The following is a 27,178-nucleotide window of genomic DNA, read 5'->3' as shown; positions in this document are numbered from 1 at the left end:
GCCTTTAAAAAGGCTCTTTCACGATACCGGGGGGCGCAAAGGTGCCCACCGAATCTCCTTGTTCACAGGCTTCAGAGCCTGTGATTTTAGGGGTCCCCCGCTTGCCGTAGCGGGTAAGACCCGAACTCGCGGAGCAGTCCTGCCTCGGAGCTCGAGGCAAAGACCGCCATTAAACGCTGGCGCCGACCGGAAGTCCTCGGGACATCCCTATTTTCATCTGAGAAATGTTGGAGGGCATGTGGGGATGAGTGGTTGGGTGGGTCCTGAACTGGGGCTCAGCTTAACCACCACAAGCAATACCATCAGGGCAGAATTTTAGAGCAGGAATCTTGAGCCCCCCAGTGCAGAATGAGCAGGGGGTGGCAGCCCATATGCAGAAGGGCTGTCTCAAACACATTACTACCTAAAGAATGCCCCATAGGACCAGGAATTCCAGAATCTAAAATCCCCACTTACTATACCACTGCCCAGTGGCTTGTCACTCATCCTCCTGCTGCACCAGTGCTGAGTTCCCATTTCTAACCCTAGCAGACTGAGCTCCAGACTTCAAGGGTTACACTAGCCCCCTTCAGAATTTCATCAGCTGACCCCCACCCAAGGGCCAATCCCAGCACACCAGGCCTTAGAAAAGTGGACTCTGTTTGCCTCGCCCTCTCTGAGAAACTCAGGCCACACTCAAACCATGCATTTAAAGCAGGGGCAAAACTAGGCTTCATTTCACTCGGATCAAAGGCCCTGTTTGCCTCTGCCATGTGCAGTTGTGTAGACAGAGAGAGAGAGAGAGAGAGGCTGGGAGCCTCAATGGCGTGCTTCTGGCCCATGCTGAGGTCCGGTGTCCATTAAGTCAGTCTCCAAACTCTGCCCTTGAAACGCCTCCAGGGTCCACCCCTCATTCTCCTGGGAAAATGCCCCTCCATCTACAGTGGGGAGACAGTCCATAATGAGGACAAGGAGGTGAGCTGGAGACCCTTAGCTTATCTAGGTTTGTTCCTCTGCCCTGCATGATGAAATGGTGAAGGTTTATCTACGATTGGAAAGATGGAATGGCTGGAGGGGGAAAAGAGAAAAACCAGGTTAGCTCCAGAACTGTTCGCTGGGGTTGCCATGGATACCGTTTAATCATCGGGGATGAAGGCTACTGGTTGCCATGGCAACCCACAGGCCCAGAGAGCATCCCGATGCAATAATGTCATCGGTTGGGCTACAGTAACCTTCGTATACTCAAGAACAAGGCTGGGCCTGAACTATGACACCCTGAGGTGGCCATCATGACAGAAGACGGAGGCTGTACACTAATCGCGGGCTCTGGCTCCAGGGTCTGAGCATAGCTGGCTGCCTTGACAGGAGTGACCAGAGCAATGAGTAAAAAGGACCGACAGGGCAACATGCCCCTAGCTTCTTGTTTTGCCACAACTTTGCTTAGTTTAAAGCCACTCTCTCACACGATACATTTAAAGCACTGTGATACCACTTTAAACAGCTGTGGCTTCCCCTAGAGAATTCTAGGAGCTGTAGTTTGTTAAGCATTATTAGGAGGCCTTCCCATTCCGCTCCCAGAGCTACAGTTCCTAGCAAACCCTGGGAAGAGGGATTATTTTGTTAAACCACTCGGGGTGGGGGGATTGTCTTCTAGAAACTCTCAAACCACTAACAAACCACAGTTGCCATGATTCTTTGGGGGGGGGAACCATGGTTGTTTAAAGTGGTATGATACTACTGTAAACATATCAATCAATCAATCAATCAATCTTTATTATGGTCCAGAGACCCAAAAAATTGTTAGAAAGCAATGCACAATTCCCCAGGTAGGTGGGGACGCTTTAATGGGTGGAGACCACCCAGGTGAGAATGCAGAGATGAGCGCTCATGAACTATCCCATGAACTACTATCTGAGGGGGCATTACGCTATGCGGAAATACTCGCGGACCACTGTCTGCTGACTGCAAGAGCAGTGGAGGAAATTAACATCAAATTAGAAAAGGTAACATCTCTCCAAAGCAGAGACATCACCTTGCTGACAAAGGTCCGTATAGTAAAAGCTATGGTTTTCCCAGTAGTGATGTATGGAAGTGAGAGCTGGACCATCAAGAAGGCTGATCGCCAAAGAATTGATGCTTTTGAATTCTGGTGCTGGAGGAGACTCTTGAGAGTCCCATGGACTGCAAGAAGATCAAACCTCTCCATTCTGAAGGAAATCAGCCCTGAGTGCTCCCTGGAAGGACAGATCCTGAAGCTGAGACTCCGAGACTTTGGCCACCTCATGAGAAGAGAAGACTCCCTGGAAAAGACTCTGATGCTGGGAAAGATGGAGGGCGCAAGGAGAAGGGGACGACAGAGGACGAGATGGCTGGACAGTGTTCTCAAAGCTACCAGCATGAGTCTGACCAAACTGCGGGAGGCAGTGGAAGACAGAAGTGCCTGGCGTGCTCTGGTCCATGGGGTCACGAAGAGTTGGACACGACTAAACGACTAAACAACAACAACGTCTCTCCTGACGGAGTTGGTGCTTCTGGCAGCCAGAAATAGCTCCCTCAATACTAAAGAGGCCGACCACAGTGTTGCCCTCCCCCAAGACCATCCTGTACAGGGGCGTAACCGGTCTGGACTTGATAACCGTGAGACTACAAATAGTAAAAATAACAAAAGCGAAAGTAGGGACCTGATCCTACAAAGCACTCAAGTAGCTCTCGATATACAATGGTAAACATACAGTGCAGATGTAGCAGGATAGGAGAGGTGAAAATAATGGCAATATATTTCACATCTGGCAGCCAATGTGCTGCTTTAGTTTCAAATAGTACATGAGGAGGCGAGTCCAAAAAGCCAGGGGCACAGATTTCCACGGCTATCTATTGGCTATGGTGGCTCATTTGCCAGAATTAATGTATTTTGGTTTGGGGGGGTGGGGGTTTGACAGTAATTTTTATTGATTTTCAATTACAATGATCCAATGGTATCCGCATTATAACAATGCCAAATTACAACACTAATCCCAATCATTCAGATGCCAAATTATATAATTTAGGTGGCCTCCCGTGTGCTAGAATTGATGGTTTGGTGATTGACTTAGTTTCTGCATTTCAAGATCTTATTCCTCTCAATTCCATTCCATTCAAAATAACCATCCCTTATATAACATCTGCAACATTAACGACATCCATTCGTCTTGACACATTAAATTATTTATAAACTTATAGGTGAAGCTATATCCTTATTCCTCCTGTTTGCGACACTTATTCTGTCCGTGGTGTTCCTTCCTTCCTTATTAAAACTTAAGTCTATCTTTTCCCAGCCAATGCTTCCATCATGCCTTGGGCAGAGCTAACATCCCATTGTTGTTTCAGAAGTTCTCCATTGCTCTGTCATATGGTTCATTGTTTTACAACTTTTACCAAAAAGCTCCCCAAAATCCATGTTCACATTGTTTTACAACTTCAACAGCAGCTGCGAAAATCACACTGTCCCAGTATAAGTCCTGTTTTTGACATTTCCCACGCCCCTTCTCTACCTAGGAAAGGAGTGATCTCATATACTTCAGATAGCTCAGTAATGAACCTTCTTTGGCAAGCAGGCAGATTCCGTTCATCCCCCCTCCCCCATTCAGCCAAAGATAAGCAAATATACTTCCAATTAACTTACGTAAATTCCGAGTCCTTTTAGCATTATTCAGTTCAGTCCACAGATAGTAGAGAATAGGGAAGGGCCTGGGAGAGATTCCCTGCTGGAAATCCTGAAGAGTCTCTGCCGGTCAGTGTAGACAAGCTTGAGCCAGGTGGACCAAGTCAGTACAAGACAACTAGTTGTGTTCCTAAGTCAAGGGTACCACCTAGACTACAGTACCGGCTGGCCTGAACATTTCTTTGTTTGACCCCCACAAAGGCATCAATCCCAGCCTCAGAGGCTTCTTCTTATTTACTGAGCAACTCACCTCTGGTGTGAGGACACCCCCAGCTCCCTTGGATCATGGCCCCTGCCTGTTGCTCTTGTTCTTATCTGCCTCTGGCCTAGGCGAGCTCACAGCCAGTTCTCCCTAGGGCACTGGACCCCACCTTCCCAGAGTTTGGACCATTTCCAAAGCGTGTAATAAATGGAGGAGCAGTGGTCACCTACAGTTCTCATCACTGAAATGTCCAGACCAGGAAGCAAGAAGAAATACCGACGAAAGAAGAATGGCAGACAAAATTAATGGATAAGATGACAGGAAGGATTCACAGAAGATTGGAAGAAACATACAAACTATTTCAAGAGCAACTGTAATCAACAAATTATGCTAGTAGGACTACAAGAAGTTTTGTAAGGAGGAATATATGAAATATTGCAAAGAAGATAAAGAAGAGAGACATTAGTTATGATAGTGAAAGTAAGAAATGTAAATTAAGTGGAAAAGATTGGAAAATTTTCAGATGTGATTGATGGAAGTAAAAAAAAATGGTATAAGATATGAAAGTATGTTTAATAATTGTTGAAAATGATATGTTTAAAAACTAATAAATATATATATATATGAAATGTCCAGGCCAAGGAAGGTCAAATTTCCTTTACAACTCTGTAGCCAGCTTTTCTTTCCAAGCTTAGAAGGAGAGGAATATGCCTCCATTCTGCCTCACACAACAATGCAGACATAGCCAAGCATCTTCTCGGTGCAGCATATGTACTACCCCCCCCCCACTTACCTCTCCTGCATGCCCACCCTCACCCCATCAAATCTCACCCCAGCATCTCTGCAAAGTTTCCTCCTTTCACCTTGGTGCTGGTACCACTAGCCCAAATGCCAAACCTTTGCTGTGATTGGGGGGGGGGGGCTTCAGTGGATGTGATTATTGCTGTGTATATTTTGATTTTTGTGTCTTACCTGTAAGCTACCCAGAGAAAATTGTGTTATGGGGAGACATCTAAATAATGATTTTAAAATAAAAGCAACCAAACAAATTATGGGCATCATTTGTGGTTACATCTGCAAGGAAGAATCTTTTCTTTGAACGGCCCTGAGACCTCCGGGTATATGAAGAAGGAGAAGGAGAAGGAGAAGGAGAAGGAGAAGGAGAAGGAGAAGAAGAAGAAGAAGAAGGAGAAGGAGAAGGAGAAGGAGAAGGAGAAGGAGAAGGAGAAGGAGAAGGAGAAGGAGAAGAAGAAGAAGAAGAAGAAGAAGAAATAATTGCTCCAAATCTGAAAATTCAGATCCCCAAAAGTTGTCTGGTGGCTGTACCTTGTGGGCTGTCACTTAAAAGTAGATCTATGAGCTTTCCCCCTACAATTAACATCATGCACTCTGTCACATTGCCTCTTACTCACCCTTTCTCTAAATGAAAAAAGTCCCAAGCGCTGCAGTCTTTCCTCAAAGGAGATTTGCTCCATACCACTAACATATTCCTGGAAACAGCTTTGTGTCTATGAAACGAATCCTCCTGCTTAGAAGAAATTATTGACCAAAGCAAACAGCGCCTGCCCCTGCCAACATTCCAGGGCTCCCCTCCCTGCTCATAGCCAATATTTCTCATTTTTAAACTCTCGGTTTGAGCTTCTCTTCAGCCCCATGAGTCACATCGCCTCAGAAATGAATAACTCTCAGGGAAGGATCAGTGGGAATGAGAATGAATTTCCTTGTGTTGTCAGATTTTAGGTAAGGCATGACTCAGAAAAGAGCAGAGAAAGGGGAACCCCTGGAGTGGTCTCGCCCCCCCACAGCTAGAAGGTGGTGAACTGACTTAAAGAAAGAGGCTATGCAGAGAAGGAATCTAAGTTTCAGACGGAGATTATAAACAAAGAAGAAAAAATTGTTTCGAAAATGTATAGGATACTGTTGGATTGGAGTTTAGGGGATGAGGAGGTTAAATGTGTAATGATTCGCTGGGCAAAGGATGTAGGACATAATATACTATTTGAAGATTGGGAAAAACTCTGGAAGGAAGGACTAAATTTCACGGCGTGTGTAACGGTAAAAGAAAACATAATGAAGATGTTTTATAGATGGTATTTAACACCTATGAAATTGTCGAAAATGTATAAGGTGGATAATAAGTGCTGGAAATGTAGGGTTAGTGAGGGTTCCTTCTATCACATGTGGTGGGAGTGTGGAAAAGTTAAACAGTTTTGGGGAAAAATCTATATAGAACTGAAGAAGATTTTAAAATACACGTTTCCAAAGAAAGCAGAATTTTTCCTACTAGGTATATTGGGTTATGTGATAAGAAAAGAAGATCATAAATTAGTATATTATGCGGTTACAGCAGCAAGAGTAATGCTGGCCCAGATGTGGAAAAAGCAGGAGACACCAACGGTGGAGGAATGGAGATTTAAGCTGTTGGATTATATGGAATTGGACAGACTTACAGGCAAAGTAAGATACATAAGAGACCAAAAGTTCACGGAGGATTGGGGAAAATATGTAGATTACTTGGAATTCATTAGTCAAGGGAAAATAACGCTAAAGGGATTTAGAGACGCACTGTGAAAGACTGTGAGTTATTGTTTAAAGAGAATAGGAGACCAAATAATATGTAAGGTTAATATACATTAAGAAATGTATATAAAAAGGTACAATGACAATATATACTAAGAAATGTGTAATTTAAAGTGTTACTTCGAATGATTTTCGGGAAAGCTAAAGGAAGTTTTGAAAACGAAGATTAAGAAATGTAACCAAAGTGAAAATTAAGTTTCTATATATTTTTCTTACTTTTATTTCTTTCTTTATTTCTATTTGTCTGTGCAGCACTTTTACTTCTGTATGTTTATATGTGTGGGTGTGTACATATTCTTTACTTCTATGAAATAAAAAATTTAAAAGGTAAAAAGAAGGTGGTGAACTGAAGAAGCTGCAGCTCTGGAAAGAGCAGAGAAGGTTTTCTCATGGAGTTCATAAATACCCTCACATTATGTCTCATGAATAGGGCCAGGACAGCCCTTTCAGGTAGCAAACTGAGGCAATTGTCTGAGGCAATTTCTGATTGGAAACTGCCCCCCAACCCCTGGCCCCCAGTTGTTTGCCTGGCAACGCCACTAATGCCATCAAAGACTGCCTGGCAAGGCTCTCCATCCCACATCTTTATCTTGGAAGTGCCAGTGGGGTCCTTCCTCACTGCGAGGCATTTTTGGCAAGGCAGTCAGGAAAATCCCTGCACCACGGGCGCCTTGCCCCAGTGGCTACCAATACTGTTGAGCCTGGGCATGTTTAGCCTGGAGAAGAGAAGACTAATAGGAGATACAATAGCCATCTTCCAATACCTGAAGAGCTGTCACATGGTGCAAGAGGGTGCAAGTTTTCTCCTGCTCCAGAGCGGAGGACCCAAACCAATGGATTCACGTTGCAAGAAGATTCCAACTAAACATCAGAAAGAACTTTCAGTGGGTAATAGCTGTTTGACTGTGGAATGGATGACCACAGATGGCAATGGACTGTTTTTAAACAGAGGGTGGATGGTCATCCGTCAGGGATTATTTTGCTGTGATCCCTGCATTGCAGGGGGTTAGACTAGATGGTCCTTTGTGATGCTTTCCAACCCTACAATTCTACCATTCTCTCTGTGTGCATATGTGCTTGCATTAATGTGTGCACTGTGGGGAAGACAGCAGGAATGAGCACTCCACGTCCTGGGAGGGAGAGTGTAAGATCTTATTTTTAACACTGCAACTGGGTCAGTAGCTGCCTGGAGTTGAATGAACGAACCGTATGAGGAAGCACATCAAGGGAAAGTAAAATAAAATCAAGCACACATCGCTTGCTGAAGCCCAGCGCAGGAAATGCTCAAGACACCACCTGCCGAGTGTACCGTCCTAAAGAGCCACACTTCCAATGTGAAAAAGAGAGTTGGTGTGGTGTAATGGTTAGAGCATGGTTAGGCAAACTAAGGCCCGGGGCTTGGATCCAGCCCAATCGCCTTCTAAATCCAGCCCATGGATGGTCTGGGAATCAGTGTGTTTTTACATTAGTAGAATATGTGCCTTTATTTAAAATGCATCTCTGGGTTATTTGTGGGGCATAGGAATTTGTTCACACCCCCCCCCCAATATAGTTCATAATGGCAGATGAAGATGGTGGACTATATGGAACTTGCCGAACTGACCGGGAGACTCCGAGACCAGAGAGAAGAGACGGTGGAAGAAGATTGGAAGAAGTTTAAGGAATATTTGAAAAAATATGTTAATATTTAAATCTTAGAATAGCTTTGGAAGTGGATATAGGTGGTAGGGTTAGAAGTAGAAGATAGTGTATTTTATAAGTGATAAAATGTGAAGTTTTTTATGGTTAAAGTAAGTGTGTGGGGGGGAGATGGTTAGAAATTATGATATATGTAAACTGCTAAAGATGAAGTAAAATGAAAATCAGATAGGTGGGACTTGGGGAAGCCCACTTAACAATGTTTAGAAAAATAAGGATATGACAAGAACTTGTTTGTATTGTCTGCCTTTTCTGTTTGTGTTTTTTATTTGTGTTACAAAATGAATAAAAATTTTTGAAGAATATATATATAGTCCGGCCCCCCAGAAGGTCTGAGGGACAGTGGACTGGCCCCCTGCTGGAAAAGTTTGCTGACCCCTGGGTTAGAGTGCCAGGCTAGCATCTGGGAGGCCAGGGTTTCTATCCCCACTCAGCCACATGAAGCCTTGGGCCAATCACTGCTTCCCTCTGGCTAACCCACTCCACAGGGTTGTTGTGGAGATTAAATGAGGAGGGCGAGAACCATGTGCTGTGCCACCTTGAGCACCTAGGATGGAAAACGTTGGTGCATATATGCAATGATTTTTTTAAAAATGGGGGGGGGGGGAGACAGGAGATAGAATTTGCCAACCCAGTAAGTCAGGAGTCCACTTTCATCAAGCATGCTTCTCATGTATTGTTTTCAACCACAAATGACAAGAACTTCAGGACAAGAACGTATATTGGAAGCCTCAAGATTCCCAAGACCTTCAAACCAATCTGTTCAGCATCCCGTTTGTTTGTTTTTAATTGACAGGAACTCTGCAGGTATCCTTGACTTCCAGAGAAGGCTAGGATCCCCACCTCTCCCCAAGTAGCCATCAGGGAGTTTCAAATCAATGGGAATTACAGAGTTGGAAGTGGGACCTCAAGGGAAAGCCCAGCATCTGGATCCAGCATCTAGTCCAGCATATTTCTCCCCCACAGTGGCCAAGCAGTGGGGTATGAAAGCAATAGCCTTTTTATGCCATAAAAATGTAAAGGTAAAGGGACCCCTGACTATTAAGTCCACTCGTGGCCGACTCTGGGGTTGTGGCGCTCAGGGAGCTGGCGTACGGCTTCCGGGTCATGTGGCCAGCATGACTAAGCCGCTTCTGGCGAACCAGAGCAGCGCACGGAAACGCCGTTTACCTTCCCGCTGGAGCGGTACCTATTTATCTACTTGCACTTTGACGTGCTTTCGAACTGCTAGGTGGGCAGAAGCTGGGACTGAGCAAATAGTATTCATCTATTTAATAGTCACTTGTTCTTTGGGTTGTTTTTTTTAAGGAAATGAAGGCTGAAATCCTCCCCTCAGCCATGGAGGGTGACCACTGAGTGACCTCAGCTGAACCTATTTCACAGGGAAGTTGGGAGGATAAGATTGGCCAAGGGATGGAAAGATGAGAACCATCTTGAGGTCCTGGGAGGAAAAGAAGACTATCAATATAATATGCAAATAAGTATATTTCTAAGGACATAAGAAGATTCTGCTGGATCAGGCCCATGGCCCATCTCATCCAGCATCCTGTCCTCAGCCCAATATACCTGAAGGAGTGTCTCCACCCCCATCGTTCTGCTCGGACACTGAGGTCCAGCTCCAAGGGCCTTCTGGTGGTTCACTCATTGCGAGAAGCAAAGTTACAGGGAACCAGGCAGAGGGCCTTCTCGGTGGTGGCATCCGCTGTGTGGAACGCCCTCCCACCAGATGTCAAAGAGAAGAACAACTACCTGACATTTAGAAGACATCTGAAGACAGCCCTATTCAGGGAAGTTTTTAATGTGTGACATTTTAATGTATAGTGGTACCTCGGGTTACGTACTTAATTCGTTCCAGAGGTCTGTACTTAACCCGAAACTGTTCTTAACCTGAAGCACCACTTTAGCTAATGGGGCCTCCCACTGCCACTGTGCCACCAGAACATGATTTCTGTTCTCATCCTGAAGCAAAGATCTTAACCTGAAGCACTATTTCTTGGTTAGCAGAGTCTGTAACCTGAAGCGTATGTAACCTGAAGCGTATGTAGCCCGAGGTATCACTGTATTCTTAATCTTTGTTGGAAGCTGCCCAGAGGGGGCGGGGTACAAATTATTATTATTATTATTATTATTATTATTATTATTATTATTATTATCATGGTCACCCAGATGTCCCAATGGGAAGTCCTAGGGGAAGGACCCAAGGACAAGAGCCCTCTCTCCTCCTGTGGTTCCTGGTATTCAGAAGCATTGCTGCCTCTGACTGTGGAGGCAGAGCATCGCCATCATGGATAGGGGCCACTGACAGCTTTCTCCTCCATGAATTTGTCTAACCCTCTTTTAAAGCCACCCAAGTTAGTGGCCAGCAGTGTCTCTCTGCAGGAGAGAGATCTCTGGTTTAACTCTGCGCTGCATCAAGAAGGACTTCCCTTTATGTGTGTTAAATCCTCCAAGATCTGACTTCATTGGATGTCCATGAGGTCCAGTGTTACGAGAGAGGTGTTGTGTCATTCACAACTGCATATGTTTTTCTCGTCACCTCTTACCTTTTCTCTAAAGCAAAAATTCCCTAAAGTCTCTAAAATATGGGAGTTTCACTGGTGTGCAGGAGAATGAGGGTCAGTGTGCAAGAAGAGATACAGCTGTTTGACCAGGACTTCCATTTAGCAGTGCTTTAGGCACCCCGCACACAAGGTTTTTGAAGAAGGAATATTGGCACTGCCCTTATTATTTAGCGATCATTTATTATAAGGTATTTTTATACCCAGGGCGGTTTACAAGAAACAGCAAAACAATTAAAATGGAAATGCCAGCACAACATTATTAATAAATGGAAAAGGCTGTGAGATCCCAGAGAGCGTCATAAAACAGTCAGCAGAATTAAAATGGCATTTAAAATGTTTGAGAAAGTAATAAAAGTCTCTGCCTGGTGCTGAAATAATAACGAGAGCAAAGCAGCCCCCTGAATCACAGAACCATAGAGCTATAGAGTCCAATCCCCTGCACTTAGGAATCTTTTGCCCAATGTGGGGATCAAACCCATTAATCTGAGATTAGGAGTCTCATGCCCTACCAAAGGAAAGCTTCCCCACACTGTAACCACCCATGAGGCCCTCAGACAGCTGAGACACCCACAGGAGGTCCCCTGCTGAAGATCTATGCAGACACTCAACTATACCCTGGCTCCAAGCTTTGGACATTAAGTCTATGATTCCATCAACATTGGGTTCCATCTAGCATTTTGTTGGATGTAGAGTTGTAGCCAAATAGGAGCCCTACTTAGAGTAGACCCACTAGAGTTTCTTGATGTACACGACTAACTTTGGTTCATTAATTCAGCGTCTGCACTGAGGATAACTTAGTTGGATACAACTTGAAGAGGCTTAGTCAGCCTTTCTCAACCTGTGGGTCCCCAGATGTTGTTGAACTACAACTCCCATCACCCCCAGCTAGCAAGGCCAGAGCTCAGGGATGATGGGAGTTGTAGTACAACAACATCTGGGGACCCACAGGTTGAGAACCGCTGGCTTAGAGGAAAGGAAATACACATGAAGTGAAGGCAGGGGCACTATAAGAGGCAAACTGGGATGGGGCTGACCCTACCATGAGGCAGAGAGAGGCCACTGCCTCAGATGGCAGGTGCTGGGGGGCAGGGGGGACAGTCCTCCTGCTGTCCTCCCTGCCGTGAGTCCTCAGCCCAGGAACTACTCTGCTGTTTTCAGGTGCAGTGAAGGACACTATGTGTGTGTGTGTTTGCGTGCAAACCATTTTGTCCTTCATACCAACTTTAGAAGAGCCCTGCTGGATCAGGCCAATGACCCATCTGGTCCAACATCCTGTTCGCACAGTGGGTAACCAGCAAGCAGGACCAAAGTATAAGGGCAATCTTAGTCCATGTGCTTCCAGAAAGCAGCATTGAATCATAGAATCATAGAGTTGGAAGAGACCACAAGGGCCATCGAGTCCAACCCCCTGCCAAGCAGGAAACACCATCAGAGCACTCCTGACATATGGTTGTCAAGCCTCTACTTAAAGACCTCCAAAGAAGGAGACTCCACCACACTCCTTGGCAGCAAAGTCCACTGTCGAACAGCTCTTACTGTCAGGAAGTTCTTCCTAATGTTTAGGTGGAATCTTTTTTCTTGTAGTTTGGAACCATTGCTCCGTGTCCGCTTCTCTGGAGCAGCAGAAAACAACCTTTCTCCCTCCTCTATGTGACATCCTTTTATATATTTGAACATGGCTATCATATCACCCCTTAACCTCCTCTTCTCCAGGCTAAACATGCCCAGCTCCCTTAGCCGTTCCTCATAAGGCACCGTTTCCAGGCCTTTGACCATTTTGGTTGCCCTCCTCTGGACACGTTCCAGTTTGTCAGTGTCCTTCTTGAACTGTGGTGCCCAGAACTGGACACAGTACTCCAGGTGAGGTCTGACCAGAGCAGAATACAGTGGCACTATTACTTCCCTTGATCTAGATGCTATACTCCTATTGATGCAGCCCAGAATTGCATTGGCTTTTTTAGCTGCCGCGTCACACTGTTGGCTCATGTCAAGTTTGTGGTCAACCAAGACTCCTAGATCCTTTTCACATGTACTGCTCTCAAGCCAGGTGTCACCCATCTTGTATTTGTGCCTCTCATTTTTTTTGCCCAAGTGCAATACTTTACATTTCTCCCTGTTAAAATTCATCTTGTTTTGGCCCAGTTCTCTAATCTGTCAAGGTCGTTTTGAAGTGTGATCCTGTCCTCTGGGGTGTTAGCCACCCCTCCCAGTTTGATGTCATCTGCAAATTTGATCAGGATGCCCTTGAGTCCATCATCCAAGTCGTTGATAAAGATGTTGAATAAGACCAGGCCCAAGACAGAACCCTGTGGCACCCCACTAGTCACTCTTCTGAAGCATTGCTGCCTCAGAATGTGGAGTCAGAGTGTAGTCATGGTGGCTAACAGCCATCAACAACCCTATCCTTCTCCATGAATTGTCTTCTAAAGCCATCCAAGTTGGTGGCCATCACTGCCTCCTGGGAAAAGGAGTTCCATAGTTTGCTGACCTTTAAAGCCCTAAACAGCCTCGGTCCTGTATACCTGAAGGAGCGTCTCCACCCCCATCGTTCTGCCCGGACACTGAGGTCCAGCGCTGAGGGCCTTCTGGCGGTTCCCTTGCTGCGAGAAGCCAAGTTACAGGGAACCAGTCAGAGGGCCTTCTCGGTGGTGGCACCTGCCTGGGGAACGCCCTCCCACCAGATGTCAAAGAGAACAACAACTACCAGACTTTTAGAAGACATCTGAAGGCAGCCCTGTTTAGGGAAGTTTTTAATGTTTAACAGACTACTGTATTTTAATACTTTTTTGGAAGCCACCCAGAGTGGCTGGAGAGACCCAGCCAGATGGGCGGGGTATAAATAATAAATGATGATGATGATGATGATGATGATGCTTAAAGAAGCACTTCTTTTTATCTATCCTGAATCTTCCAACACTGTGTGTCCCCCACCCACCCTCGCCTTTTGCTCTTTCCCTTTCCCACTCTTTTCCCACGCACACACACACACTATAATTGGAAAAAGAAAAATTACCATTTGCTTATAACAAAGCTTAGGGTTAAGTTCGAACGTATGGCAACCAATGTCGGAAGTGGAGATTTTGATGAATTTCCTTTAAAAAAAGCTCAGAAACATCTCTCTAACATAGCTGGGAGCATTGCAAAGCTCAGAGCCATGGAGCTTTCAGCCACTCACCATCTCAACTTGCCCAGAGTGACATTTTGTGCCATGGGCTTGCACCCTGAGTCATCTAAGTACCTAGTGATACCCTTGACTGAAGGAATGGAAAGCCCAAGGTAAACTGACAAGCTCTGATTCCAGAACTCCAGAACCGGAGAATTGTTCTAGTCATCTAGCCATCTAGTACAATCTCCTGCAATGCATAAGTATCAAATAATCCAACTCTCTGCAATTGCAAGATATTCTTCTAATTGAATCAAAATTCAGGGGGAGGGGCACAACAAACCAGGGAGATAATGAGAGGAACAAAAGAGTACGTGGGAAGGGGGTAAAAGCAAAATTCACTTGTTTCTGCTTATAATCTGACAATTCTGTTGAGCCATAACAAATCTTTTTTTCCCTTCAAGGTGCAACAGAGGAACCTGGCTTCCCACCTGGAAATAGTTCTCTGCTAAGCAATCCAAAAGTTTGCATCCTCCTTGCACCAACAGAGTTCCACACTGTGTAGCCGCCGTTGGTTAGTCCTTTCGTAAATCCCGGGACCCCAGTCTTATCCATGCGCCTTATCAACCAGCAGATTGAGAAAAGGAAAAAAGCGGTTTACCGTTTCAACCAAGGAAAACATCGGCTAGAGAAAATTACCCCGGCTGAGTGGCCTGTTCCTGCTTCTGGACCGGCTCCGCTGCCTCTGTAGACGTGACCTCCGGAGTAGACGGTAGTAGTAAGAGGGTCTCCCACAACTTCTCCTACCGTTGACCGACATGTCTTCTCGCCCCACACTGTCTCGCTTTCTTTTTAGATCTCTCTCTTATGTGCAAGGCCAGCCCCCACCCGGATCTTTCTACCTTCTCAGTTTACAGAAGAAAGTATTTTTTTTTTATAAAAAAGGAGGGGGAGGAGGGAGGGAGGGAGAGAGGGAAGGAGAAGAGGAGTAGGGAGAAATAACAATTTAAGAATTGGGGGTCCTCAAAGGCAGCCATGGGCTATTTCAGAAATAAAAGCCAGGAACACAGTCCATGGCTCCCTAACCAACATTCTCAGCAGCAGGCAATATAAACACAACATAACCATTCCCACCCCCTTCTCCTCTTCAAAGATAAGCTCTTTTTTCAAGAGTTGGAAAAAGGATGCAGGAGATTGTGAGCAAGTTAAGAAGGGGGAAATCCTGGACTGGACTCCCACCTCTAGGGATGTCTGGGTCTCACTTGTTTGTCCTCGTGGTTTCCAGCTGGCGTGCCTGCCACATCTCCACCATGAAGCCCTTTGAGGTAGGGAGTAGGAAAGAGAAGTTCAGCTCAAATCTGAACCTGAAGCTGCCCAATTTCTGCTTCCCGAAGCAATGTGCAAACTCCCTAAAATTTCATACTTCTCCAGATTTTGTTGATGCAGTTATCTGGCCAAAATATGCACAGCAGACGCTTGCATTGAGGAAGTGTACATCATAAAGAGGCAAAAATAACAAAGAAAGGTGCTTTTAAATGGTTTAAATGTGTTCCTTAGCTTATTTTTTAAGTGTATTGTTTTGCAAATGCATGGTTTGCTGCCCTGAGGCAAGGCGGGAGATAAATGTCATAAAGAAATAAAGAATCCATATGAAACCATGTTTGCCCAGGTAGTATTTTTCTGGTGTGCTACCGCAGAAGCAAGAGAGTAGAGCCTGGCTGCTGGATCTCACTGAATCCATGGTGGAATGAGAAGTTCACAGACAATAGTTTTACATCATCATCACTGGAAGATACTCTGAGGTAGACTGCTTCTGAATAGGGAGGCTGTACTTCGAACTGTGAAGAGCTGGCGAGTCCGCCATTCTGCTTCCCACAGCAGTCACAGAATCATAGAACTGTGGGGTAAGAATGCAGCTCCCAAGGAGTTCAACCGCCTGCAATGCAGCTAAAGAACCCCCTGGCAGCTGGCCATCAACCCTGGTTGCCCCAGGAAGCCCCCAATCAGGGCAGAGGCATGGTATTGCTCCTCCCCCTGTTGTTCTCCTGCAGCTGCTCTTCAGTCATCCTTCCTCCTAAGAGTCCAGGCCAGGTTTTGCAGCTCCACACGAGGCACCCTAAAGTAACTTTCTGAAGGCCCTGCAGAGCGGGCCAATCAACACATCATGTTCAGGTCAAGCAAACAAGAACACAGCTGGCTGACAGATGACTCCTGCTCTTCCTGTGGGGTGCGGATGGGGGGGGATGCCTGCGCCTTCTCTACCACCCCACCTCTGGGAGCTCCTTTTAATATTTACCTGCTGGCCGAAGAGGCTGTTCTCTCAGTGAGAGCTCCCTCTCCCACAAAACACAAGAAGCATTTCAAGGAGCCAGTAAGTGGTGGGAAAAAATGGCCAGTCTCACAGAAGTGCTTCAAAGAAGATAAGGGCCCTTATATAAAAAGATTAATGATACTCTCCCCAACCACCACCACCACTCCCTGTTAGAGCAGAACGGAAGCACAATGGGAATGATTAATGGTGGTGGTGACAAATCATGGATGGCCAATATGGGGGGTGCATCCCTCCCCTGCAGGTGTGAAGGCTGAGCCAGAAGAGGCAGCTGTCAAAGGGGAGCCAAGAAAAAAGACACCAGGGTCGTGGTCATTATTCTGACTGGTGTGGCTGGACTGCCTGGTGGGCAGCAGCTTGAGGTGAGCTATGATCATGGGATCATAGAACTGTAGAGTTGGAAGGGACCACAAGGATCATCTAGTCCGACCCCCTGCAGTGCAGGAATATTTTACCCAGGGTGGGGTTTGAACCCCACAACCCTGAGATTAAGGGTCTCATGCTCTACTAACTGTGCTGGGAGCTGAAATGTGGCTGAGTGGCAGAACACGTACTTTGCACGCAGGAGGTCTCCAATGCAGTCCTTGGTTTGTAAGAATTCTACCTTTTGGTGTGGCAGCACCCCTGCACTTTGGAATGCCCCACCTGTTGATATCAGGCAGTTGTTAGGTGACACCTTTCCCCTTCAAAGGGCTACAAATCCTAAAGTTTCATTTGAAGAGTGATTGGTTGTAAAACCACTCCCAACTCTCAGCGATGACCAACATGCCATCAAGTGGTCCATGCTGAGCAAAGTGGCCCCCTCAAATATGCCAGTCCCTTTGAGGGATTCACTGGTGGCACAGAAAAGAAGATTGGTTGAAAACAAGAAGTCCAAGATCCAGGATTGTTATGTATTGAAGTTCTCATCCTGGCTACCAGGGGGATTGTGTATATAGTTTTCACTCAGGTCCACATCAGTTAATTTAGGGCTGTTCAGTTCAGTTCAGTTCAGTTCAGTTCAGTTCAGTTCCAGCTTGCTATAAAGAATCACTTGGAGAAATCTCTAGGTTGTTGGACCTTTAAAATATCCCCTTCCAAGTTCCTTCCTACATTCCCTCTTCTTATAGCATAGAAAAAGGCAACATGTTCTTCACATGCTAGTCTTTTCGCACACTGAGTTCATCCTGGTAGACCGAGAGAGGACACAGGCTTGATTACCTATTCCCAAAGTGACCTAAGGCAGGCAGGACATTTACAGTGGTACCTCGGGTTACAGACGCTTCAGGTTACAGACACTTCAGGTTACAGGCTCTGCTAACCCAGAAATAGTACCTTGGGTTAAGAACTTTGCTTCAGGTTAAGAACTGACCTCCAGAACGAATTAAGTTCTTAACCCAAGGTACCACTGTACTCTGTCATCTTAACCCCTTCATGCGTTGATTAGATTTAAGCATGTTTGTTATATGAGGTTGGTAATCCCATAGAATTGAAGTGGGGCTCAGCAGGAGAACTTTATGTGATTTTGCCCTTTTCATGTTCAGTCAGAACCATAGCTGTCAACTTTTCCCTTTTCTTGCGAGGAATCCTATTTGGAATAAGGGAATTTCCCTTAAAAAAGGGAAAACGTTGACAGCTATGGTCAGAACTGCCATTTTTGTGTGTGGTGGCTGCCATTTTGGTCCACAATGCTCTGGTGCACTCCAGGGCACTGTGGGAAAAACAAAATGGCTTCTGGGCTGTGACAATGGAACGGTGCTGTTGAAGAGGCTGCCAGAGAGCCCTCAAAGCTGTTTGAGAACTTCACACATACAAACTGGTGTTTTACGATGGTCCAGAAAATCCAAAGCTGAATGTTCCCACTAGATAACTTTTTCCTTCAGCTTCATTCTATTACACTCATTAAAACTATACTCAGATAGAAATAGCCTGACATTCAGCAAAAATTACCTTAAGGTTCTCTGGCTCAAGAGAGATTTCTAATCACTGAACACTGCAGTTTGCTCCTGTCCCTAAAAGGCTTTGCTGCAATCCCCACCACCCCATTTTCTAGGGGGAGGGTGGAAATGTTGCTTGCAATTGGACTTCTGAGAGCTCAGATGTATTCCTCAACTTGCGGTGGTTTGTGCAAGATCGTCAGAAATTGCTGGGTCAGCACCAGAGAAAATTCTAAGATGGCTGCAGGGAGACACTAATATTGGTTTGTTTGCTTCCCGAGTGAGAACAGCCTTTCATAGCCCGAGGGCTCTGCCAGCTACATAGAGGCCGAGATCAATCATTCACAAGAGCTGGCAGGGGACACATTGCTACCCAGTGACTGCTGATGCCCTGGGCAACCTGTGCCCCCTGCCGTGAACTCTGTTCCGACCCAAGAATCCCCAGCCAACAGAAACAAAATTGCCTGGCCTTCGTATCCATAAAAATCTGCCAAAAAAATGCAACTTCACAAGCCTGCTCTCTGAATAGCTTGCTATCTTTCTGTCACAGGGCTAGATGTACATACAAGCAGACTGCTCTTTCACATTGGATAGGGTGCCAGGGTCATGGTGCTCCCACGGTTATCCCTGAACCTGATGTGCCCATATTACAATGAGAGAACACCAGCTTTGTGCTGGCACCGCATCCAGATGTGGGGTCAAATGGGCCAGGCCGGGGCCAGGCCAGAAGAGCGAGTCTCCCTTTTGAAAAGAGCCAGTGGCCATCATGGAGGGGAACACAAGCACAGGTGTTGGGAACCTGCACCTCTACAGCCTGCATGACCGGAGGTTATGAGGGTTGTGGTCAAGGAACAGCAAGTCAGAATTGTGGAGTGGGAAGGGCAGAGCCTCCAAGTGCCCCTATTTTCTAGGGGCAGTCCCAGATTTACAGAAGTCGTCCCAGTTTCTGATCTGATTCCAGAATGCCACATTTTTCCTTAGGATGTCCCTATTTCCATCAGAGGGAGGGTATGGAGTTATTTGGCCCCCGAGCCATCTGAAGGCAATCCTGTATAGCAGGCATGGCCAAACTTGGCCCTCCAGCTGTTTTTGGACTACAACTTCCATCATCCCTAGCTAACAGGACCATTGGTCAGGGATGATAGGAATTGTAGTCCCAAAACAGCTGGAGGGCCAAGTCTGGCCATGCCTGCCGTATAGGGAAGGGGTTTTTTATATTAAAAAAGTTTAATGTTTTATTATGTTTTTATATATGTTGGAAGCTGCCCAGAGTGGCTGGGGAAATCCAGTCAGATCGGTGGGGTATAAATAGTATTAGTAGTAATAGTTGTAGTAGCATTTAGGACATCCCTATTTTCATCACAGCGATGCTGGAGGGTATGGAAGGGATCCCTTAAAGGCCATCTAGTCCAGCCCCCTGCAACACAGGGATCACAGCTAAAGTATCCCTGGCAGGTGGCCATCCAACCTCTGTGTGAACGCCTCCATCAATGGATTGCCTCGCAAGGGAGTTTGTTCCACTGTTGAACAGCTCTTACACAGAGAAAGTTCTTCCGAATTTTTAGTTGGAATCTCCTGTCTTTTCATTTGAATCCAGCTAAAGGCTCCTCACTCCAACTCTAGGTCCTGCGAGCCAAGGGATCTGCTGGTGGCTCACTACCCAAGGTGGCTGTGGACCAAGTCCCATGGGCTCCTGGTTCAAGCCCAAGCAGCGACTGACACAGAGGGAGTTAGTTCTCTGAGAGCAGGCAGGCTGCTGAATGTTGGGGTGCCTTAATTGTAGGTATGGACAGGTGAATCTGTCAGTTTTGGTTTCTCTCAGGTCTTCATTTTTCCACATATCTACATCAGCTTGCAATTCCTCCTCCCCTTTTTTTCTCAAGTCCCCATGAGAATTCATGAGTATTTGTGCCATACCTTTAAAGCACTATAATACCACTTTAAACAGCCATTGCTTCCCCTAGAGAATTCCGGTTTGCTAAGGGTGCTGAGAATCATTCAGAGATCTTTATTCCTCCCACAGAAATATAATTTCCAGAGTGACTTAACAATCAAGCCCTTTCCCCAGGGAACTCTGAAAATTGTAGTTCTGGAATACAGGATCTCCTAACAACTCTCAGCACCTTTAACAAAAAAGCAGTTTGTAGAAGTCTTTGCAGAAAGCCACGACTGTTTAAAGTTGTATCATAGAGCCATTGTGTGAATTTCTTCCACTACTGTATGTACCTTTTTATGTGCAATTTTACCTTTGCACATTTTTCTGCAGAGTAATGTTCCCTAATATCATGCATTGTTTTGTATGTTATTTTCATCAGTATATGCATTCGTTTGCATGCTTCACCCTCAGCAAATGCATTTTTTGTACCCCATCACTCAGCTGGAGAACTGCACTGCAAAATTCGAAGAAGTGTGAATTTTGAAGGATGGCTGTGCTCCAGTTTGCATAGTGGATTTGGTAGTAAGTAGGCCTTTAAATGTGAGCTGAATCAGATTTCTCCCACAACTTTACCTTAATCAGATATTTATTCATTTAATTTGTATGCCGCCCTTCATCCAAATATCTCAGGGCAGTTCACAGCATAAAAATGCAAGATAAAAACGCCAAGGGCACAATAAATACAAGACCAAAACAAACTAACAACAACCCCCAACAATATACTGTCTAGTTGCAGAAAAGACCTGAAATAAAGCCACATTTGAATTCTCATTTGAATCAATATCTGTTTACTCTGCTGGCCAGCAGAAATGTTTTTTTTTTTCTTTCTCGTTGGCTTGTTTTAGAGTTCCCCAGCCAAGAGGTCGTTTTCTGAGTGCTGGATCAGGCAAAAGTTCTACCAGACAAGCACCCTGCACCCCAGAGATTTATCCAGGAAGACCACAAGAATGGCCTGGAGAATGTAGCCCTTTCCTATCACTACACCCAGCAACTAGTATGCTGAGGTAGACTGCTTCTGAACACTAAGGTTCTACTTAAACATAATGACTGTTGATAGACCTCTCCCCCTGCTCTGTAGGTTTGCCTATTTCTCCTTTTGGCAATAGGTTCCACAGTCAATTAAGTAATGCACGAAGATGTCCTTTTTTTTTTGTACATCCTAAATCTCCTACCAATCATGTTCTGAGCATAAAACTTCCATGGCCCTTTGACTTTTAAATGTGAGGTTGGGGGGGGGGAGTTGGGGTCTGGGCAGGAGAGAGACTTCAGCTCTTAGTCTCCAAGACTCTCCAGTTTCCTTTTCAAAAACAAAAATATACCAGGAACCCTTTATGGCCCCCCAGGGTATAAATTTTGCTATTTGGCAGTTAACTCAATTTACAGCCCAGTGGAATTTTCCTACTTATCTCAGGTTCTGCGTATGTGTTGCAGCTCTTCGGCACACTGGAACTGCCCAAAGAAATGTTTTTAGAAGCCACTCTCTTTGATGTATCACCTGTCCTGTTCCTTGGACTCTACAGGCAACAAGAAGCATCAATCAAGAAACCACCAACTGCAATGAGAGCAGCAGCTCCCACAGCCACCAGAATCCAGCAACCTGCTTGCAGAAGGCACTCAAGCCCAGTTCACAAGAAGCACCCGATGGATCAGACCAGTGGCCACGTAGTCCAGCATCACGTTCCCACAGCACCAGATGCCCCCAATGGAAAACTCCCAAGCAGGATTTGAGCACAAGAGCAGCATTCTCCCCTGCTGTGGCTTCTAGCATAGGGTTACCAGATGTCCCCGGATTTGCAGATCTGTCCCTGGACTAATTCTGTCCCCAGATTTGTAAATCTGTCACCGGGAAACGTGGCAGCGACAGCTCTGGCTGGTTTCAGGTGCTGCTTGCTGCCTGCTGCCTGCTGCCTGCTGCCTGCTGCCATGGCGCCCACCATTTTTCCTTGCTGGAACTTCTGGTGAGGAAAAATGGCGGGCACCACGGCAGCAGGCAACAAGCAGCGAGCAGCTCCTGAAGCCAGCCAGAGCCAAGTGCGCTACCAGCTGGCTCCGGGCTGCTGACTGCCACTGCTGCCGCCACTGCTGAAGGGGAACCAGGGGTGTCCGGCGGTACAGATCTCCTGCCCCCTTTGTTTTGACTGATCGGAGAAGGCTCAGGAGTTGTGGGTGGGCAGCTGTTGCCCAGTTTTTTAAAAAACTCTGCGCATTTATGTTTCACAGGGTGCGAAAGAAGGGCTTTGCACGTTTATACAATATGCATGTGTGCTTGGGCCCAGGGTCTTTGGCCTCACCATCCCCACTACTGACTCCCTGTTGCTACTCAGCTTAAAAAAAAAAAAAGTTCATTGAAAAAAATCTGGTAACCATATTCTAGCAACTGGCATAGCAACCAAACTAATGCAAGGTCTAAACGCTCTGGTAATGTTGTGCATAGATTTATATTCTTTTATGTTAACATGTGTGGTTTTTTGGGGATGCTTTTCTGACTGTGGGAATTTGCAGCTGTGAGGCTCCCCAATTTCTGCTCTTTAGCAGAGGCTTCAATCCACATCACTAACTACCAAGGCACCACCAACCCAGAACCACCTTCCTGGGTTTTCAGCTGGGGTGAGGGGGCTTTCCCCTGGCATTTTACCTTTGATCCCATTCCAAGTGATTCCACCCTAGCCATGTTGTGAGGGGCCCATTCACTCTCACTTTCCTCCATTGACCTCAAGAGTTTCTGTGATGTCACCACCTGACTTGAGCAAGTAGCAAATACAGTGGTACCTCAGGTTACAGACGCTTCAGGTTACAGACTCTGCTAACTCAGAAATAGTACCTCGGGTTAAGAACTTTGCTTCAGGATGAGAACAAAAATCATGCAGCAGCGGCAGCAGCAGCGGGAGGCCCCATTAGCTAAAGTGGTGCTTCAGGTTAAGAACAGTTTCAGGTTAAGAACGGACCTCCAGAACGAATTAAGTTCTTAACCCGAGGTACCACTGTAAATCAGAAAAAGCAGGAGGAGCCATGCTCTTGCTTTTCACACCCACAAAATCTGCAAAAAGCTTTCTGAAATTTTAATGCACTCATACCGCAGTGTGGCTTTCCTGCAACGGTTGAACCTCACATGATTATTGCACAGAAGCTAGAAATCTACTAGAGCCAATGGAAGGCTAGATTGAACAAACAAGGCAATGTCCTGTTTGGCGATGCCTTGCCTGCTAATTATACAGCAATGTGGGTGAAAAAGCATCCCATAAATAAGCATCCCTTTAGGTAACAAATTGTCACCTTCCAAATCTCCACCCCAATGTCATTGCTTGCTGATCTTTGTATTCTCAACAGTACAAGTTATAACACTGGCAACTAGCTCCGATATGGAACCTCAGTGTTCAATAGCAATATACCTCTGGGGATACACACACACACACACACACACACACACTGGAGGCAACAGTAAGGGTAAGTTATCGCTTCCATGGCGGCTTGTGATAGAGAGAGCTGGAGGGACAGATCCCCTCCCCATTCCCCCAGGCCTGTTGTTCCCTACCTCTTATCTAGATGAGCATTCTGCTTTTCCCACTGGCAAACTAGTGGTCACCAAGCCCAAAGTCTACAATACAGGAAATCGCAGCTGAAGAATCCCTGACAGATGAGCATCCAACCTCTGTTTGAAAACCTCCAACCAAGGAGAGTCCACTCCTTTCCAAGGGAGTCCACTCCACCATCAAATAGCTCTTACCCTCATGAAGTTCTTCCTAATGTTCAGCCTCAATCTCCTTTCTTGTAATTTGACTCCATTGGGGCCCTCCCCTCTGAAGCAGTAGAAACCAAGCTTGCTAGATCTTTCACATGACAGCCCTTCAGGTATTTGAAGATGGCTATCACATATCAGCTCTCAGTCATCTTATCCTCTCCAGGCTAAACATACCCACGTCCCTCAACTGTCATGGAGGAGGAGGAGGAAATTATCAATGGCTACTAGCCATGATGGTTACAGTCTAAGTCCATCGCTGGAGGCAGCGTGGCTCTGGAAGCCAGTTGCTATGTATCTCATGTGTTGAGAGTGCTGCAGTTGCGCTCATGTCCTGCTTGCAGCTTTCTCATTGGGGAATCTGGTTGGCCAATGTGAGAATGGGAAGCGGGACTAGATGGGTTGCTGCAAAGTTTTCCTCTTGTTCTTAAGCTATGGTTACCAGATTTTTTTCAATGATTTCCCCCCCCCCCCCACTTTTTGAAGCTGAGTAGCAACAGGGAGTCAGTAGTGGGGATGGTGAGGCAAAAGACCCTGGGCCCAAGCACACATGCATATTGTATAAAGGTGCAAAGCCCTTCTTTCGCACCCTGTGAAACATAAATGCGTAGAGGTTTTTTTAAAAAACTGGGCAACGGCGTGCCACCCGCCTGTGATTCCTGAGCCTTCCCTGATCTCCTTCCCCCTTCATTTTGACAGATCAGGGGAGGCTTGGGAGTCATGGGTGGACGGCCGTTGCCCAGGAGGGGCCAGCCTGGTAGCACAGTTGGCTCTGGCTGGCTTCAGGAGCTGCTTGCTGCCATGGCACAGGAAAAATGGCGGGTGCCACGGCAGCGAGCAGCTCCTGAAGCCAGCCAGAGCCAACTGTGCTACCAGGCTAGCTCTGGGCTGCTGAGGCTGCCGCTGCCATATTTCCCAGGAACAGATTTGCAAATCTGGGGATATTCTGGGGACGGAATTTGTCCGGGTACAGATTTGCAAATCCAGAGACTGTCCCCGGGAACCGGGGACGTCTGGTAACCCTATCCTAAGCGCCTTTAGTACCTTGGTCTCCACCTGTCTGGAAGACCTACATTCCTCCTCTTTCTTTGAGTGAGTCTCCCAACCCAACAAGACCAGACTAAAACTTCTTTCAAAATGCAAAGGGCCCACCATGAAACTTGGAAGCAGCATATGGCACAAATATCAAGAATGAACATCTCTTTCTCCACCTCAAAGGCCACATGGTGGAGCTCCCTCACCCAGCCCCCATGCCCCAAACAAGTTTCAGTCTGGCAGACCATGAAAGAAAAAGAGTCATCTGCAAGCAATTAAGTTTCTGGCAGAGGCCCGGCTGGTGCAGAATGAAAGGAAACACTTTATTTCTGAAGCAAAACATCCACTCCTAGGGACCTCCTGCTTTTTATCCGCCCAGTCTAGGACAGGGCAAAATGCTTTTCCTGGAGGGGGCCTGCCCTAATGAACGTGAACGCCCCAACTGCCCTCATTTTCTCCACGCCTTTATCTTGCCTTGCAGTGAGATTTTTTAGGGGCTAGCAACCTATTCAACTTGAAGGCCACGTTCTGTCATAGACAGAGGCAAAAGTGAGTGGATGGCTCTCATATCTCTTGCCAGCCCCAGAAGCAGCAAGAGCTTCCTCACTAAGGAAGGGACACTTGTAATGTCGTTTAATATCAAGGTCTCTTTAAAGATGCATTGATGGCCAGCACACTCATCCCTGTGCAATCTTTCTTTGCTCCCAGATACCAGGATCTGCATGGAGAATGATATGGGATGGGTCATTGCTCCACCAAAACCCTCCTGCTTTTATTTCAGTGATCTCGGTAGATTCAGGAGGATGGTGATGGATGCTCCAAATGACCGTCCCTCCCCCTTAAGGAAATGGGGCTGATGAACCCTGAAAAGTCCAGCAGGCAGGATGTCCAGCTAGACAAATATATTCAGGGCATGTCAAACCCTGGATTAAGTTGTGCGGCACATTTTTGTGCAAATTTGCTCAATTGCAACCATGAATTCTCTTTCTGATTGCCGTTGTGATGGGCAATAGGAAAGACCTGCCCTCTAACCACAGAAAAATCTCTCTTGCGTCTGAAGTGGCCTCCATTCCTTACAGCTTGCTGTCCCCTGGAGGAGCAATTGTGCATTGCACCTTGTCGGGTTTGAAATCACCAACAATGTTTTATTATCTGTTTTGGTTTGAGAAAAGGATCTCTCTTGGGAGTTGCTGGCAGAGAAACACAGCACGAGGGAATAGCTACTGTGCTGTGTCAAGGGAAAAGATGACCACTTGTTTGGATGCTGATGGGAAGTCATGTTTCTGTAAAGCTTGTTGAAGATGCTTCTTCCTTAGGGAAAAGAGAGTTGCTCAGCAGTGGCAGCCAGATAAAAAGACAGGCAAATCTGTTAAGTTTTGGCTATCTCCATTTTTAACTTTTAAGTTTGGTTTGCCAGATTACCCACACCAGTTTGCTTTTTTTGCTTTTTACGGTGCCACAAAAATCCACCCGCATTTTCGTGCAGCTCTCCACCCCCCACTCGCCCCCAGCATCTCCCATTCAAAGTGGCTGTTTCACTCTGCTTAATGTTAGAGACTGATTTTTCCATCCTCTCCAACACAAACAAATAAATTGCCTCCAGCTTACAAGGGTGGGTTTGTTTTGCACACCCATAAAATATTTAATTCTACAGTCTTCAGCCTAAGGACGCAGGCGCTGTGCTTCTCTGCATGCACGGGGCTGCTGTATTGCTTGCATTTATTTATCTATCTATCTATCTATCTATCTATCTATTTATTATTAATTAATTAATTAATTAATTAATTTTCAGCTCCTTAAAAAAAAATTAAAATGGCTGCACCCCAAATATACAGTGGTTGCATCCAGCTAAGTCAGACTGTGCCCTCTCCATCTAAATCAATGGGTCCAACTAACCTAACCTAAGCGTGTTGATTTCAATGAGTCTACCCTTAGTCTATCCATGAAGGTGGAGCTGTGGTCTAAACAATAGATCCTAGGGCTTGCCGATCAGAAGGTCGGTGGTTCGAATCCCCGCAACGGGGTGAGCTCCTGTTGCTCGGTCCCTGCTCCTGCCAACCTAGCAGCTCAAAAAGCACGTCAAAGTGCAAGTAGATAAATAGGTACTGCTCCGGCAGGAAGGTAAGCGGCGTTTCCGTGCACTGCTCTGATTCGCCAGAAGTGGCTTAGTCCTGCTGGCCACTTGACCCGGAAGCTGTCTGCGCACAAACGCCAGCTCCCTTGGCCTATAGAGCGAGATGAGCGCCACAACTCCAGAGTCGTCCGCGACTGGACCTAATGGTCAGGGGTACCTTTACCTTTACTTTTAGTATGGCTGAGTTGCAATAAAATTGGAATGATTGCTGGCAAGGGGAAGTTCAGCAAGACGTAAAAAGCATTGCAGAGGGTTGGACCAGTTGACCC

General features: G+C 46.1%; 1 protein-coding gene across 4 annotated transcripts in view; it reads right to left on the bottom strand.

The window, feature by feature from the left end:
- The window catches only part of DAB2IP (DAB2 interacting protein), a 309,499-nt gene that overhangs the window by 247,056 nt on the left and 35,265 nt on the right, over window positions 1–27,178 (bottom strand). For 2 of the 4 annotated variants that reach the window (XM_081847485.1, XM_081847486.1), the window contains exon 1: window positions 14,315–14,434. The exons of 1 other annotated variant lie outside the window; for it this stretch is intronic. In XM_081847485.1, the coding sequence (XP_081703611.1) occupies window positions 14,315–14,354 (40 nt within the window). In that variant the 5' untranslated portion in view covers window positions 14,355–14,434. Of the gene's footprint in view, window positions 1–14,314; window positions 14,435–14,522; window positions 14,727–27,178 lie in introns of those variants that run through there. One more of the 4 variants, XM_081847482.1, reaches the window with a different exon arrangement.

Source organism: Podarcis erhardii (assembly GCF_964252035.2).
Source record: "Podarcis erhardii genome assembly, chromosome: Z".
In the NCBI taxonomy this organism is placed as follows: domain Eukaryota; kingdom Metazoa; phylum Chordata; class Lepidosauria; order Squamata; family Lacertidae; genus Podarcis; species Podarcis erhardii.
This window is presented reverse-complemented; position numbering and strand designations above follow the sequence as displayed.